Raw genomic sequence first — 17,042 nt, 5'->3', positions numbered from 1 at the left:
GACTTATTCTTTTTTATTCTTTTATTTTCATTTAAACTTGCTAATTGTTTTCCTTTTATTATAAAATAGTTAAATATTTTAAACAAAAAAGAGAATATTACAAATACCTTCTTAATCTTTGTCAGATACTAACATTATGCCATATTTTTTTTCACATATATGATTTTTTTTTTTTTTTTTTTTTGACTCTGTCACCCAGGCTGGAGTGCAGTGGCACAATCTCAGCTCACTACCACCTCTGCCTTTCAGGTTTAAGCAATTCTCCTACCTCAGCCTCCTAAGTAACTGGGATTACAGGCTTGTGCCACTTGTACCAACTAATTTTTTTTTATTTTAATTTTTGTATTTTAGTAGAGATAGGGTTTCCCCTTCTTGGCCAGGCTAATCTCAAAGTCTTGAGTTCAAGTGATCTGCTCACCATGACCTCCCAAAATGCTGGGATTACATGTGTGAGCCACTACACCTGGCCTTTTTTCATATTTTCTAAAGAAATAAATTATACACACTGGGTGCAATGGCTCATGCCTGTAAGCTCAATATGTTATGAGGCCAAGGTAGGTGGATTGCTTGAGCCCAGGAGTTTGAGACCAGCCTGGAAAACATGGCAAAATTCTGTTCGTAAAAATTAGCAAGGCAATGTGGTACATGCCTATAGTCGCAGCTACTCTGGAGGCTGAGGTATAAGGATCTCTTAAGCCCAGGAGGTCAAGGCTGCAGTGAGCCATGATCACACCACTGCCCTCCATCCTGGGTGACAGAGCAAGACCCTGCCTCAAAAAAATAAAAAATGAAAAAAAAATTATACAATTACACTTGAAGACCCTTTGTACCCTCCACTATCCCACTCTCATCTTTCCTAGCCCAAAGTTCCTTTTACCCTGAATGTAGTGGTTATAATTCCAACTCGTTTTTTAAAAAATACAGTCAGTCCTCTACATCTGTGTGTTCCACATTTATGGATTCAACCCATGGAAGATCAAAAATATTCCAAAAAAGAAAATGGATGGTTGTGTCTCTACTGAACATGTACAGACTTTTTTCTTATTATTCCCTAAATACAGTGTAACAACTAATTACATCACATTTACATTGTATTAGGCATTATAAGTAATCTAGAAATGAGTTAAAGTATACAAGAGGCTGTGCATAGATTATATGCAAATATACCACTTTATATCATGGACTTGAGCATCTGTGGATTTTGGTGTCCTTGGAAGGTCCTGGCACCAATTCCCCATGGATACCAAGGGACAAGTGTGTGTAGGTATGTAAATAATATGTAGTGCTGATTTGCATGTTTTCAAATGTCACATTACTTGTCAGAGTACTTTTTAGAACCATTTTTCTATGGTATAAGTTTTAATGAATTGTGGGAGAAATGTGTATGGCTTTAAGAAATGGATTGCTGATAAACTGATATCTACTAAAAACCTATCTTTTAGGGCATAGCAAGGAACACAGTGTTTCTTTTTCTTTCATGTTCTGTAGAAAAGGAGATAATATGCCACCTGAACAAGTTAGTATTTGCCAGTGGTTTTCTCATATTTTACGTATGCATTATTCTGGGGACTTAAAGTGACGATTTGATAAGCTGTAATTTATATTGATGTGCTTCTATTCTTATCATAAGTCTTTTCATCTTTTTGTGTCTAGTGTTTAACCAGGGAGAAGAAGGTACCTCCTGGTACATTATTCTAAAAGGATCAGTGAATGTAGTCATTTACGGCAAGGTATATATATATATATCTTTTTCTTTTTGAAACTTTATTATGCTCCATTTACTAGTGTGTCTCTAAGTATTAGCAATGTAGTGCCACCATTAAATTCGCAACAACATTGTTCCTAGATGTGGAAAAGACATTATTGCATCTTTAATCATAAATTATCTCAGTTTTGTACTTTCTGGGGTTGTCTCCTTATGGATTATAGTGTGTACATTTAAGCCATAGACTATATTACTCAATGAAAGAAAAGTGAACATCATAATTTAATTTAATTAATTAATTTAGTGGATTAATGCCCTCTGGCATCCCTAGGTACTGCCCATTTATTGACAGTGTGTTAGGGGCTGGGGGTCTTGCGGCAGGAGGCAGTGGGTGTTGGCTCTGTTTCAGGCATCCCCTTCATCTGCATGCTCTACTCTATCCAGGGTGTGGTCTGCACCCTGCATGAAGGAGACGACTTCGGCAAGTTAGCACTAGTGAATGATGCCCCGAGAGCTGCCTCTATCGTCTTGCGAGAAGATAATTGCCATTTCTTAAGAGTAGACAAGGAGGATTTCAACCGGATCCTGAGGGTGAGTTCAAAGCAAATTGTGGCTGAGAGACATCCCATTTTTCCTTTAACTGAGTAAGCAAAGCTTTGAACATAGTCTTCATTGAGTAGTCCTGTGATGAATAATTGCTCTAGGCACAAAGAGCCTTTGTTACGAACCTGGTTATAGTTACTGTGTTGGCATGCATCCTGGGATCCAAAGGTGATATTCCAGTAAAGCTGCAGATGTAAGTTGCTGTGCTGGACCCAGTCCCTCTACACATGCCTGCACTGGTCCGTGATAATTGACAATAAATAGGAATTGCCTTGGCAAAATGTCAGCCTGAGAAGTTTCTCTCTGACATCCTGGGCATCCTTGCTTGTGTCCTTCCCATCCCACTCCCCAACACAGTGGCAGCCCCTTCTGCCCCATGTCTTTCTGTTTTCTAGACCTTCCTAGTTTCTACCTTCTTCTCTTCCCAAATCTGAGCCTGTCTCATATCATCACACATTCTTTAATTTATTGAGTAATTACATTTTACTGGGAATTAACATCCATTATGGTTACTCCAACCGAGCATTTTCCTTTTCAAGGGCGTTATCTCAAATTGTTACAAACTAAAGGAATTTCTGACATTGGCAGGTAGGTGAATATCCGGGTGGTAGAGAGAACTGTGCAATTTCACTTAAATTCGGGTAGGCTGTAGATGAGCCTACCCTAAGCTTATTAAGGAATTTGTGAGAGTAGGTGATGTTTAGAAGAAATGGTCTTTGGTTTCTCCCCAGCATGTGGTCCCTTGTCCTTGGGAAGGATGACGCAGCTTCGGCTGGTAGAGGACTGATTGTGGACTTTTAGGGATGATGATGCTGTCCCACTACCTGTGGCTTCTCAGGTGGCCTGTGGTCCTTCCCACCCTAGCTTGAGTTCACTGGGGAGGCCGTTCTCTTTAGGATCACACTGCCCTCTTTCTCTCACTGCTGACCCACAGAGTAGGCTCCTTTCTGTCCCTCTTGCAGCCATAGCATCTCTATCCCTCCTTAAGTCCTAAATGTAGCTTTTGTGCTTTGGGTGTATTCCCATTACTTAATGATGATTTACAATGTCACGCTTCTGTCCTTGCTTCTGGACATCAATCCCTACATGGCCTTAAGCATTTGCCTTTGGTGGCAAAATTTCTGACAACTAAGTTTGTCTTAGGAATGCATGATCTTAATGATAAAAAAATAAAAGGTTAAAATGTATACCTTTGACTGATATTTTTAAAAATACCAGATGGAATTTGAGTTGGTTCTTATCTGATCTCTTTTTAAATGGGGGCCGAATATTGAAGAAAAGCATGTTAAAATGTTTAAATTAACTATTTACAATGATATTGAAATTTAAAGGTAAACTTTGCTAACTCTTTCAAGTTTACACACAAGGAGTTTACACTCAGCCAAAACATTCTTTGAAAGAATCAGATTAGAACCATTATCATTGATGTAATTTATAAAATCACTTAAAATAGGCCAGGTGCAGTGGCTAACACCTATAATCCCAGCACTTTGGGAAGCTGAGGTGGGTGGATCACCTGAGGTCAGGAATTCAAGACCAACCTGGCCAACATGGTGAAAACCTGTCTCTACAAGAAATACAAAAATTAGCCAGGCATGGTGGCACTTGCCTGTAATCCCAGCTACTTGGGAGGCCGAGGCAGGAAAATCACTTGAACTCAGGAGGCAGAGGTTGCAGTGAGCCAAGACTGCGCTACTGCACTCCAGCCTGGGCAACAGAGTGAGACTTCATCTCAAAAAACATCTTTAAATAACTGAAAAGAATTTAACACATTTCAAACTGATTTTAAAAAAAAAGTCTTTTGATTAGAGAGAAGAGGTGCCCCACTCCTAAGGAAACTAAATACACTTAGAAGAAAAAGAACTTTGCTGAAGCTGCTTGCTGTTTACCACATATTTTTATAAATAATAAATGCCTTTGCTCCCCACCTTCCTGCTCTGCTTCCTTCTCTCAAAGGTTTCTCAGAGCATAACCACACTATGCTTTAATCTGCTGTTTTTCTGAAGCTGGAGTAAAAGCAGTTTTAAAAACACATGCCTCAAACCTCATCTGGTCTTCTCTCTGACCGTTCCAGCCCTTGACTTTGAAAATGACTTCATTTGTAGACGCAACAATTAGCATGACAAGCACCAAATGAGTTTCTGAAGCATTTGAAATTTTTTTCATTGTCTGAGTAAACGGCAGCATCTGTATGTGGTGTAATTTGTATTTGCAGGACGTGGAGGCGAATACAGTTAGACTTAAAGAACATGACCAAGATGTCTTGGTGCTGGAGAAGGTCCCAGCAGGGAACAGAGCTTCTAATCAAGGAAACTCACAGCCTCAGCAAAAGTATGTTTGCATCCAACACTGTAATTGCCAGACTATGATTAACCTTTTCACATGGTATCATCATTGCTACAATAGCATGTTCTCCTTTTTTGTGGAAGATGGCAGTGTATGTGACTTTTTTCCTCTCTATTGACTAATCACACATCTTGTGGAGGATAATGTATCCATTTCTGGCACAGCATTGAGCTTGGTGCTGCCTAGAGTAATTCTGGAGAGAATATTCCTTTACTCTGAAAAACCACTCTTTGTATACAGTGTTCAACTATAATAGCTGTGGAACAGAAGGCGTGCGAGAGAACAATGGGAATAGCAATGCCAGGCAGCTCAAAGGATACGAAGGCCCCTGGGTGATGAGAACTTTTGGGATTTGAATTTCATATGCAGGATTTCGCGTGAAGTGTTTTCCTCTTGTTATCAGAATGAGCGTTTTTGATGGAAACCCAGACTTCAAATATAAAACAGTCTATTGATTGCAGCCAGACGCATCCATTTGGCCTCATTCATACTAATTCCTGCTAATGTCAAAAGGGCATTAGCGTCACATTTTTCAGATGTCCTGTTTAACTTGAGTCTTTTTCAGCATATCCATGTTCAGTTCCAGCTTTTGCTGGAACTTACTACATAAGACTTCATCAAATGTACCAACATTTGAATGGTAAGACAGAGAATAGAAAATGTGGCTCTAAGAAATCACAGAAAATTGCAGAATCTAGTTTTTAAAATGGAGATTGTTTCATAGTGTAGTAAAAACACCAATTCTGTAATTGAAGAAATGTCACCCAATAATATTTTGAAGGAGAATACATCTCAAGTAATTTCCTTTGTTTGCCAAATAGGTGGGTTATTCCCTTTATCAAGACACTCGCCATAAATGATTAATTTTTATTGTTTAGACTAAAAGCCTGAGGCCCAGACATTTTCATTTGGGTGAATCAATGTATTTGCAAAGAGGGCAGGAAGAAATAATATTATTAAATAGCCATAATATATTTTGAAGATTTTATAGAATTCTTATCACATTACAACACCTTTTAAAATATGGAGAAATTCAGGCTCAGAGCAACAAGTTACTTGCCCAAGGTCTCAAAGCTTATAATGGCAAAGCTTGGATTCAAGTCCAGCTTGACCAGTTTTCACATGCCTATCCTCCTTCCACCTGCCAGCTTACTATAGCAAAATATAGTAGGTAAGACTACATATGCAACACTGTTTAGAACATATTGCAAACCACTCCACATCAAAAGAGCCAAGTCAAAAGGACTATGTAAAAAACTACCTTTCACTTACAGAGCTATAAAATTACCATAGAAATTTTCTTATAATTTATTGTTTACTACTATCTGTTCTTGAAAATGTTCTTGCCCAAATGTTTTTACCAGTTATCCTTCCACCCCACTGAGGAGGATGAGAATGAAAACATTTTTTTAATGTGAAGGTTGCTGCTTCTAGTGATTTTCTCTGGTTCCCTTAAATAACTAGTGTTTTATCTGCATTTTAAACTAATGCTTCAAATGTCCCAGGAAACTGTGCTTACTGAAAAGGCAAGCCTTGGGAATTCTCCTTAACCTAGAAACATCTGATCAAGAGGTTCCCTGGGGTCCCCTTGCTTCACTTCTTCATGTCATTGGGGAATGATCAAAAGCATTTGCTTGTTACAATGACTGTCATTCAGGGTGTTCTCCAAATATAGGTTTCTTATGAAATCAAACTAAAAGGGATAGAAAAGGAGAGACCGTATGTTTTATTATTTTAGGCCTGCTCTGATTTTCCATTTATCTCCTTATTTGTGTCCTGTTTTCTAATCCAAATTTCTTCCGTAATTCAAAAACTTATGCATGTTCACAGTGAGCCGTTTGAGAAATATCAATGAGTACAAATTAATGCACCACACAAGATCATCTCCCTGAAGAATTAAGAGCTGCTCTCTCAAGCGGTCATTTTCCATGCTGAACCTTCCCAAATGAGACCGGAGCTGAAGGGGAGGGACATGTAAATCAATCTGGGGCTGATATTCTGGATTTCGATAACGTGGCATCAACCACGTCTGTAGCTGAACTTAAAATTTAGGAAGCTCTAGGGCCTCTCCTCAGAAATCATCCTTTTTGAGTTCAAAGATGGTCACCATGTTGGTGCTGCCTGTTATTTTTCTGATTCACTTTTTCCCTGAGAAATCCAGAATCCTTTATATGTACATTTTTAACTTTCAAAACCTCCTAACTCTACCTAAGCATCTCAACTCTGAATATGACATTAAAGAGGTCAATAATAAGACAACATTTGACATGAAGGATAAATGCCACGGAGCACTCAGTCATCTACTGTTTCAGATGTCTTTCTGTTCTGTGGTTATGCAGGTTTAGTAAGATTTGAAATGCATAGTCCTGTTTAAGTTACTGTGTTGCTTTTATCTTAGACTCTTTTCTGTTTCTCAACTCCATCCTGTGTGCCAGAAGATAGTCTCTTTCAGGTCCCGTTCCCCACACCCTTTTATATTCTAGGAGCAGATTGTAGTGTCCTCATTTGCAGAAAAATATTTTATGTCAGAGGTTTAAAACCTCATAGCTTATATAATGTAACCAATTGGAGTTTGCTTTTAACTTGGACTAGAGTTGCTCTTTCATGAAATAAACTGAAAAGAGCCATGTTTTGTGGTCTTCAAGTGGTCCTGACCTCATTTTAAACAGAGGTCAAGCAATAGGTGCCTGGCAGTGGACAGGGAGAAACAAAGCCATCACATAATGTTTCAGCCAAATCCAGAACCCTGAGAGCCCAGAGGGCTATGCCTGGCCAGAAGCTCTTGATCCCTCTCTCTTGTAGTTCCCTGCCCTATGGGAATGTCAGCACCTAACAGCCTTCTGTGGAGCTAGGAAGAGAGGTTCCAGTGAGGTAGTCATGGCAACTGTACCACGAGAGGAAGTCTTTGGTAGCAAAAGAAAGATCCTGGGGGTCTCCAATTGGCAAGGTAGGCAGACCTTAGAGAGGCCACTTTCTCTCTAGAGAGGTGATCAGGCATCTGACTTGCCGCTCAGATCTCTATTACTTTTGGCCAGCAAGGATGCCCTAGCTAAAGGATGTCCCCATGAAGAATACCAGAATGTGAAGCCAATCTTCTAGTAGAATTAAACTTTTGACAAGGGGACACATTTCACGAACTGACGTATGAGTCATGTGGCTAGCTATAGAGCTTGCATCTCCCCAGCAGCCTCTTCCCGGTACCATGCAAACTAACAGACTGGTTTTCACCCATTCAGTTTTCACGTTATGCAACGTATGCACACTCCTACTGAAATAAAACTTGTTTTCAGAAACAAACAGAATAAGTCCTTTTTAGAGGAAGGTTGTTAATTACAGGGAGAATTTCCTGTTCTGGAAGAAGCACCAGGTAGCTAGGCCTGGTCTCCCTCTGGGGCATCTTGCTCTACAAGCAGAAAAGTGCCATGAAACTCATGCTTGTTCTCTGAAGCCAGACACACCTGGCTCATGTCAGAGATCTCCCATTTACTAACTCTGTGACCTGAGGCATGATGCCTCCCCTACTGAGCGGTCTCTCCATCTGCAGAATGAAGATAATATTTAACTAGCAGGAGTAAACAGGACGACCTTATTCAGTGCCCACCTAGCTGTCTAGGGCATAGTAAACATTCGACAGATGTTGCTCTCTCTAACCCTGTTTCCTGATTAATGTGGCCAACACTGCTCCTCTTCCAGCTCATCTGGTGAGTGCTATTAAAGAATCATATATTTCAGGAATTACTGAATAATTGAACAATATTCTCCATTTCAATATTGAAAGTCTTTTGTATATATGCCATCTTCTTTCCTCAAATATTCATTGCCCACAAGAGGAAAAACCATTGTCTTCTACCTTATCTATTTTGAGAAAGGGGTCAGAATTTTGAGATGAAAGTAGATTATCTTTTTTGCCATTCCCCTTCTCTCCTCCTCTAGGCTCCAAAGCCAGGTTTCCTCAAATATTTAACTGTTTAGCTTCCTTTTGGTCCTGAGCATGCACTCACAGTCTTAGATAACAGCTGCCTTCAGATAGACTGCATCAGCCACCCCATTCAATACCGGGGTGCTTCCGTCACCATTTTCACATGCACATATGTTAAAATGTCTGCTTATCACTCCATCAAGCCGTGGGTTAAGACCCTGAGATTTAATAATATGTTAGAGTTATTCTTGGGATCTCAACACAAGGTCTCAGACAGGCAAGGAAACCAGAGCTAAATTCCGTCACTGCTTTCTGAACATTAGGCAATTTTATTTTCATTGTTGTTTTACTTACCTATTATTTTTAAGTGAAATTTCAAGCAGAAAAGCAAAGCCTGAGCTTTGGAAGAGAAGCACCCAGATCATCTGAATGTATTTTGTCTACAGCACCCACTTAGTAGTGTTTTGTCACCGTCTTAAGTATGATTTTGAAACAGCTCACACACAACTTAAAAAATAAATCCTCCCGTGTTAATTGAAGACCACCATGGAAGGATCTTCTGAAATAATGTCTAGTATAACTTCCAGGAGTTTATATCTGACATTGAAATAAATTATAAGGATTTTCTACTGCTAATTTATTTCCCATTTATGATGCTACTGGGGTTTGTTTGTTTGCTCATCAGTGTTTGGGGTTTTGTTTGCTTTCTCTCATTTTATTATTAGCTGAATTTCCAAAGCACATACCAGCGTACAGTTGGGAAAGACAGAGCATTCCAGAAATAGGCAGGGGAATCCAGTGTGGGACAGAAGTTTTGCTACGAGTAACCCATATATGGATAACCTAGCTTACTGTCATCTCCCTCACCAGCTCCCGCTGCCTGACCTGAACTGCCCTGGTTTTACATGTTCCCTTTTATTCCCCTTTTTGAAAAAGACTGAAGTTTCTCAGTTCCCAGACTACTAGAGCTGCTCTTCAAGAAGTTTACCTCATTTCCATGTAGGGAAAAAAGAACAGTGTTTGTAGTAACGACTTCACTGTGTGGAATTTTGTTTTGTTTTTGTCTTCTTGAGTGACTTTCACAAGGTGCGTGGTCTGTCCTACCATGAAAAGTATATGGGTCCCTGGGATCTCAAAAAAAAAAAAAAGACTTAGATAAGAAAAAGTTGTTGTTTTTTTTTTAATGATTTGCCCACTTTTGAAAAACTAATGGCACTTTTTTTCTTATCCAGGTATACTGTGATGTCAGGAACACCTGAAAAAATTTTAGAGCATTTTCTAGAAACAATACGCCTTGAGGCAAGCTTAAATGAAGCAACAGGTATATACACAGAACAGTTTGCATGCCCATTAAATCAATGCATAACACTGTTGAAAAGTCCTGAGCTCATTGGCAGTGTGAATGAAAGCAGTTTTGGAAGGGGATTCTGTGTCTTTTCCTGACCCATGATCCTGGAAATTTGGTTTGAGGTTACATATTGGCTCTTGGAAGCTATCCTCCCATAACTCGTTCTCCAGTGGTTTCTCTATCCTAAATATGGAGTAACCTTTCTCCAGCAAAGCTCTTATGTTCTTCTTGCTCAGACATCTTCAACCACTTCCCAATACTTGGCTTTACTTTTTTTTTGTTGTTGCCCAAGCTGGAGTGCAGTGGCATGATCAAAACTGCAAAAGCAGTTTTGGAAGGGGATTCCGTGTATTGATATTTGAAAAGCATCTCTGTGTAACCTGAAAGGGAACAGTCCTTCTGACTGTCCTCTTCCTTCTCCAATCGTGACTGCTCTCTAGAAATGACTCAGCTTCATTTATACATACTATGACTTCTCTTCCCTAGTCATCTCTCTCTTAAGTTATAATTTAAATCCCACCTTCTATAGGCATCTATTGAGTTTATCATTTACATCCTACCTATTCCCATGAAGGATTTGAAGCTGCCTACATAAAAGGTACAGCCTTGCTCCAATTGGGAGTAAGATGGTTCTCTCTGCAGTTGCTGTAGAGTCTAGCTGTTCTAGAATGTAAGTAAATGCCACCATTTGTTTTCTAGGGCTTGCCCTAACAAAGTACCACAAAATGGGCAGCTCAAGTAATTGTATTGTCTTACAGTTCCATAGGCTAGAAGTCCTGGCTGAAGGTGATAGTTGGGTTGGTTCCTTTTGAGGACTGTGAAGGAGAATCTGTTCCATGCCTGTCTCCTAGCCTCCCATGGTTTGCAGGCTATCTTTGGCATCATTTGGCTTGTAGATGCATCATCTGGACCTCTATCCTCATGTTCACACAGCATTCTCCCTGTGACTCTTCACGTAGCCTTCCCTCTGTGCATATCTGTCTCTGTGTCCAAGGTTACCCCTTTTTTTATAAGGATACTAGTCCTTATAAAGGATTATTGGATTAAGGCCCACATTAAGGACCTCACCTGAACTTGACCACACCTGTAAAGACCCTGTTTCCGAAGGTAGTTACATTCTGAGATAGCAGAAGTTAGTTCTTCAACACATCTTTTTGGGGGATACAAGTCAGCACATAACATCTGCTTACAGTGAATCAGTCTTGTTACCTAGGACACAGACATTCCAGGGTAAATAAAATCTCACCAGTGAACTGAGAGTTCAGAGTTATAGAATTGTGTTCCACTTTTGTTACCATCTTGTATATGATTTTGAAACAGCCCACACATGCAACATGTTTTTTTTTTAATCCTGTGCTACTGCCTGTCTCTCAGAATAATGTCATGGGTTAATATTTTAAGCACATTGAGCTCCAAAGGAGAACGTATGTCACTAAAAGAAGTTCAGAGATTTATCTCAAAAACTTAGTTCAAAATCCATTTCCATAATTGATCTTTGCTGTATACTCAAGGTGAAGATATCATTATTATTATTATATGCCTCCTAAAGGTATTTTACCACTGAGTTCCTTATTTTATCTCCTCATTCCATTTTCTTATTTTATACATAGATTACCTGAGGTTTTTTTATGTAGCAAATTAATTAGGGTATAGTAGTTATAATCGTCACGATCATTGACTCCAAGCCAATTATTCTCAGCTCAGTATTTGTTGAATATCTTGTTGGGCAGACACTAAGATAGTTGCTTTGGACTAACCAATGTGAACAAGGAATCATCCTCCTGCCTTCAGGAAGTTTATAATCTGTTAGAAGACATAAAGGAATTTGCACATAACTTGAATATAAGGCAGAATGTGGTTAGTGTTTCACGGGCACTGATTGGTTGAGGGATCTAGAAAAGTATCATGAAGGCCGGGTGTGGTGGCTCCCGCCTGTAATCCCAGCACTTTGGGAGGTCGAGGCAGGCAGATCACGAGGTCAGGGATCAAGACCATCCTGGTCAACACGTTGAAACCCTGTCTCTACTAAAAATACAAAAATTAGCTGGGTGTGGTGGTATGCACCTGTAGTCCCAGTACTTGGAAGGCTGAGGCAGGAGAATCGCTTGAAGCCGGGTAGCAGAGACTGCAGTAAGCCAAGATTGTGCCACTACGCTCCAGCCTGGCAACAGAGCAAGACTTGGTCTCAAAAAAAAAGAAAAGAAGAAAGAAAGAAAAGTATCATGGAAAATATAGAGTGGCCCTGAAGGAGGCTGGTAACCAGTAACTAGAGATGGGGACAAAGCCTTCCACACTAAGGGACAATATTAGCACTGACCTAGAAATAGACAGGAAAGAGTGAGTGGTCTGATCTTTGCTGGATTCTTGTATACGTAAGCTGGAAAAGGAAGGAAAGGTTTAAGAATTGGGGTATAGATCTTAGAGAGTCTTAAGTGTAAAGCCAGCTGGATGCAGTGGCTCATGCCTGTAATCCCAGCACTCTGGGGACCAAGGCAGGAGGATCACTGGAGCCCAGGAGTTTGAGGCTACAGTGAGCTGTGATCATTCCACTGCACTCCAGCTTGAGCAACGACAACAAAAAAGTAAAGTCAGGCATTGGGAAGTGGTTGAAGATATCTGAGCAAGAAGAACGTGGTAAGAGCTTTACTGGAGAAAGGTTATTGCATATCTAGGATGGAGAAACCGTTGAAGAACCAGTTATGTGAGGATAGCTTCCAAGAGCTGTATACAACCTCAAATAAACCAAATTTCCAGAACCATGGGGCAGGAAAAAAATGTAGCTGATTTTTTTCCCTCTGATTAACTGGCCAGAATATATGATTACATAATGTAAGAATCAGCATCTAAATACTTAAGTATTTACTCAAAAGAAAGATTCTGGTACATTAGAGATGATGACATCTAAGGAAAGAGCTATGAGATCTTTATACTACCCATGAAGGGCGAGTATAGCCTTCCTTTCAAGTCACCTCTAAAGAGATGGGGATTGGATTATTGCTGCAGCTTCTGCTTCTTTTGCTTAGTTGTTTTTTGTTTTTGTTTTTTTTAATTAATGTTCCTTGCAGAGCAGGGCTAACCCATAGGCCGTGTGTCCAGAGTAGCCTGCTTATTTCTTCTTCATCAAAAAAACTGAAGGCTAGAAATCAGGGTATTCTAAGGCTGGCATGTGGAATATAATTCTTGACCCTTCCATTTTGATGGTAGAGACAAGGCTAGCATCGTAATTTCATATTGAACTTTATTCCCTTCAGATTTTCCTGATTTTTTTTTCTTACAAGGAATGTTGATGCCTTTGGATATAAAGAACAAATCGGTATCTTTCTCATAAATCAAAAATACAAATGTGCTCACCTACTATCCTGGACACTAAATAATCATCCAGGACATTTGCGGATATACTGGAGTGGGAGACCCTTGGCATTTATGAATTTACAATACAGTAAGAAAGGTCAGAGTTACCCTGAAACTTGTTTACATTATAAAAATGCACACTGCTGAATTTGACACTATACTCTCTTAATTTCCCCAAAATCTGTTTTCTACCTGAAACCCATTAGTTCTTAGATTCTTACTTTCAAAACCAGCATTAGTCATTGAGTGACTTGGTAAATCATTTTCTAGTAGGAAATGATTGTTTTAAATTCATTCTTAAGCAAATTTTAACTCTATAAATTAGACTTCCAGTATTCATGTTTTTGATGAACTTACACTGGCAAAGTGTGAAGCAGTGACTAAATGTTTAACCATTATTCTCATTTAAATATGAGTGATGAGTGTAATCCCAAGCTGTCATCACTCAGTGTCACCAGTCACCTTCAGTCTCATTATACTGAGAAGAAGCAGAGAAGGTGCCAGGCAGAATTGCTACATATGAGGAGAGAGCGGGAAAGCCACGCTGAGATGGGTGCTGAGTGGTTGGCCATGTTAACTGACCACTTCCCCAGCCTTGGAGCACTCAAGTCAAGTCTCTGCTTTAGCAGACTTCAAACTACTAGATTCTATAGCCTCCTGGGTTCATATAAGCAAGTATTACCTCCTCTATTCTCAGAGAATATATAAAACATATCAAGATGGCGCTAGATGTTAAGCTCAGGCAAGCCAAAGTCCTTTGGTACATTTAAAAAAAAAAATAGTTTCATGCAGCCTCTGTCTGGTACCTTCTCTGAGTCTTCTCTGGCTCAGTATACATAATGTGACTGAAGACCTGGTGACACTGAGTCGTGACAGCTTGGGATTACTCTCATCAATTATATTTAAATGAGTATGATGGTTAAAACTTTAGTCACTGACTCAGACTTCCCCAATAAAAGTTCGTTAAAAACATGGGCCACATTTGGCAATCTAATTTTAGCTTTCAAATGTACAAATTTTTTTCACCATTTTCTATTTAAGATGAGTATCACAATCTCAGCCAGTGTATTTCATGTTTTCCCTGGAAATGTCCTTGGCATCTTGGGTTCCAAGTTCTGATGGGCGTAGTCCTGAGGTTTTTAGTTTTGCCTTCATGAGCTTTTCCATCTAGCTAGCTAGAATGTGTTGTCTGCAATGAAGAACCAGCATCAAATACAATGACGAAGTAAATGAAGCTTATTTTGGGGGCCTGCCTTACTTCCCTTGCCAAACCCCTGCTTCCCTTCCTACAAAATAGCTTCACATATAGGACAGTCCACCAGCTTCGGTTTTGCTCTAGTTGCTGCTCACAGCCTTTATCTTGTTTTCTCTTTCTTTCCTTCCTTCCTTCCTTCCTTCTTTCCTTCCTTCCTTCCTTCCTTCCTTCCTTCCTTCCTTCCTTCCTTCCTTCCTTCCTTCCTTCCTTCCTTCCTTCCTTTCTTCCTTCCTTTCTTTCTTTTTGCTACTTTTTCTCCCCTCACCAATTCTCTGCTCTTACCACCTCCTGATTCTGTAATTCTATTGACTGCCCCCCTCGCCCACCCTTCATTGCTCCTTCTGGAAATAGGAGGTGAAAAAGAGATGAAAGAGAAAGGATTTTGAAAAACAAATATGGTATAGCAAAGAAATGACCGTGTGTTGTTTCTGCGTGCATGGTACTGCCCACAGGTGACCCTTTAAGTATACAGCTTTCAAAATGTTTGGTGGCTAAGGTACCTAGTGCCATTTGTACAAGGCTGTCTCTTTTTAAAGTTTATACTTTTTGTCCCTTGTCCTAAGAAACTGATTTTGATCTCAGTCTCTGTCAACAGCATTATTTATATGAAGTGTTTTCGAGTAACATAAACTCAGACCCCAAACCAACGTCTTAGAACCAATGGTCAAGAACAAGTGCATAGATACTCCCGCTTTCCTAAAGATTTCTGCAATAACCTAATTTCCTTTTCTGTTTTTCCCCCTTCCAGATTCTGTTTTAAATGACTTCATTATGATGCACTGTGTTTTTATGCCAAATACCCAGCTTTGCCCAGCCCTGGTGGCCCAATATCCTTTTATGGTGATTGTAAGTCCCTATTCTCTTGAAGACAACCCCACCTGTCTAGGGCCGTTCTCTCATCTCATTTTCTGAAGGTAAGTCATGGCACAGGTGGAGTTGTGCACTCCTCTCTCATCACACTGAAATGTGTTTTCCCCTGTACAGACTCTAGCTCTGCCTGGCAGAGGTTTGCTATGCCATGTTTAAGGAGTTCCTCCTTGTTACCTGTATGAGGCCATTCTTTCATTGCTATAAAGAAATAACTGGCTAGGCATGGTTGCTCCTGCCTGTAATCCCAGCACTTTAGGAGGCCAAGGCAGGTGGATTACCTGAGGTCAGGAGTTCAGGAACAGCCTGGACAACAGGGTGAAACCCCGTCTCTACTAAACAATACAAAAAATTAGCTGGGCATGGTGGCAGGTGCCTGTAATCCCAGCTACTCAGGAGGCTGAGGTAGGAGAATGGCTTGAATTCAGGGGGCGGAGGTTGCAGTGAGCCGAGATTGCGCTATTATACTCCAGCCTGGGTGACAAGAGCAAAACTCCATCTCAAAACAAAAACAAAAACATAAAACCTGAGGTTGGGTAATTTATAAGAAAAGAAGCTAATTGGCTTGTAGTTGCAGGCTGCCTAGGAAGCATCATGCCAGCCTCTGCTTCTGGGGAGGCCTGGGGAAACTTGTAATTGTGGCCGAAGGTGAAGAGGGAGCAGGAGCAAGGTAGGTGAGGTGCCACATACTTGTAAACAACCAGATCTCATGAGAACTTACTATCTCGAGGACAGCACCAAGACATGAGGGATCCACCCCTGTGACCCAAACACCTCCTGCCAGGCCCACCTCCAGCATTGAGGATTACATTTCAACATGAGACTTGGGTGGGAACAAACATCCATATCGTATCATTATGCATGCAGAGAAGTGTGAACCAGCTTACCACAGGAAGGTGATGCTGGCAAAAAAGTATCCATACCTGGGAGGCAGGCTAGAGAGGGTTGTGGAGAAGAACCGGCAAGTATTAGCAGGCATAGTTCCCTAACCTCGGAGGCAGACTGTGTCCCCCTGTCAGGCTCACTGGCAGGATGGACTGTGGTCGGCTTGTGTTCCTCCCCAGAGCTATGGCATTAAATTGCTAACTTGCTGAGAAAATACAAGTTATCACTATAGGATCATTTTCTTTTCTCATTCGTCCTAGACCATCCTCTCCTCTAGATAACAACATTTCTTTCTTTGTTGCTACTTTTTATTATCATGTTATCGACTTAAAGACCCAACATTTGAAATTCCAGTGACAGTTCCTCTTGATAGCTTAAGGGCCATGCGTGTTTGAGAGTTTTTCAACAGTCTTTGGAATGGCCCAGTTGATGCTGGTATGTGGCACAGAGCGAACATTCTCAGAAAATGTGAATGGGATAAAAGAAGTCGTCATGAATGAGCTTCACACTCAATTTCAGGAGCCTATGAAAGTATATGCTAAGATTTTATTTTATTTTTAGAGCAACAAAAATGTAGACCTCAGAGCACTTTAGCCCTTTTGAGCAGTTAAATATATTGAAGGAGAATGGCTTTTTTTTCTGTAAGTAATTCAATGAATGTTGGCATGATTTCCTTGTTCAAGATTATAATTGCCCTACCTGATTCTCATTTTCTTGTTCACTCATAATTCTCTTTGAAGTAAACAATGTATGAGGACAGGAG

General features: G+C 40.2%; 1 protein-coding gene across 8 annotated transcripts in view; it reads left to right on the top strand.

Moving 5' to 3' along the window:
- The window catches only part of RAPGEF4 (Rap guanine nucleotide exchange factor 4), a 327,935-nt gene that overhangs the window by 261,999 nt on the left and 48,894 nt on the right, over window positions 1-17,042 (top strand). For 7 of the 8 annotated variants that reach the window (XM_035304529.3, XM_035304528.3, XM_054257515.2 and 4 more), the window contains 5 exons: window positions 1,654-1,730; window positions 2,150-2,296; window positions 4,524-4,639; window positions 9,806-9,894; window positions 15,276-15,354. In XM_035304529.3, the coding sequence (XP_035160420.1) occupies window positions 1,654-1,730; window positions 2,150-2,296; window positions 4,524-4,639; window positions 9,806-9,894; window positions 15,276-15,354 (508 nt within the window). Of the gene's footprint in view, window positions 1-1,653; window positions 1,731-2,149; window positions 2,297-4,523; window positions 4,640-9,805; window positions 9,895-15,275; window positions 15,442-17,042 lie in introns of all 8 variants that reach the window. The other variant, XM_078327387.1, reaches the window with a different exon arrangement.

Source organism: Callithrix jacchus, chromosome 6, assembly GCF_049354715.1.
Source record: "Callithrix jacchus isolate 240 chromosome 6, calJac240_pri, whole genome shotgun sequence".
NCBI lineage: Eukaryota > Metazoa > Chordata > Mammalia > Primates > Cebidae > Callithrix > Callithrix jacchus.
Note: the sequence above shows the minus strand (reverse complement) of the source record. Positions and strands in the feature narration are given on the sequence as shown.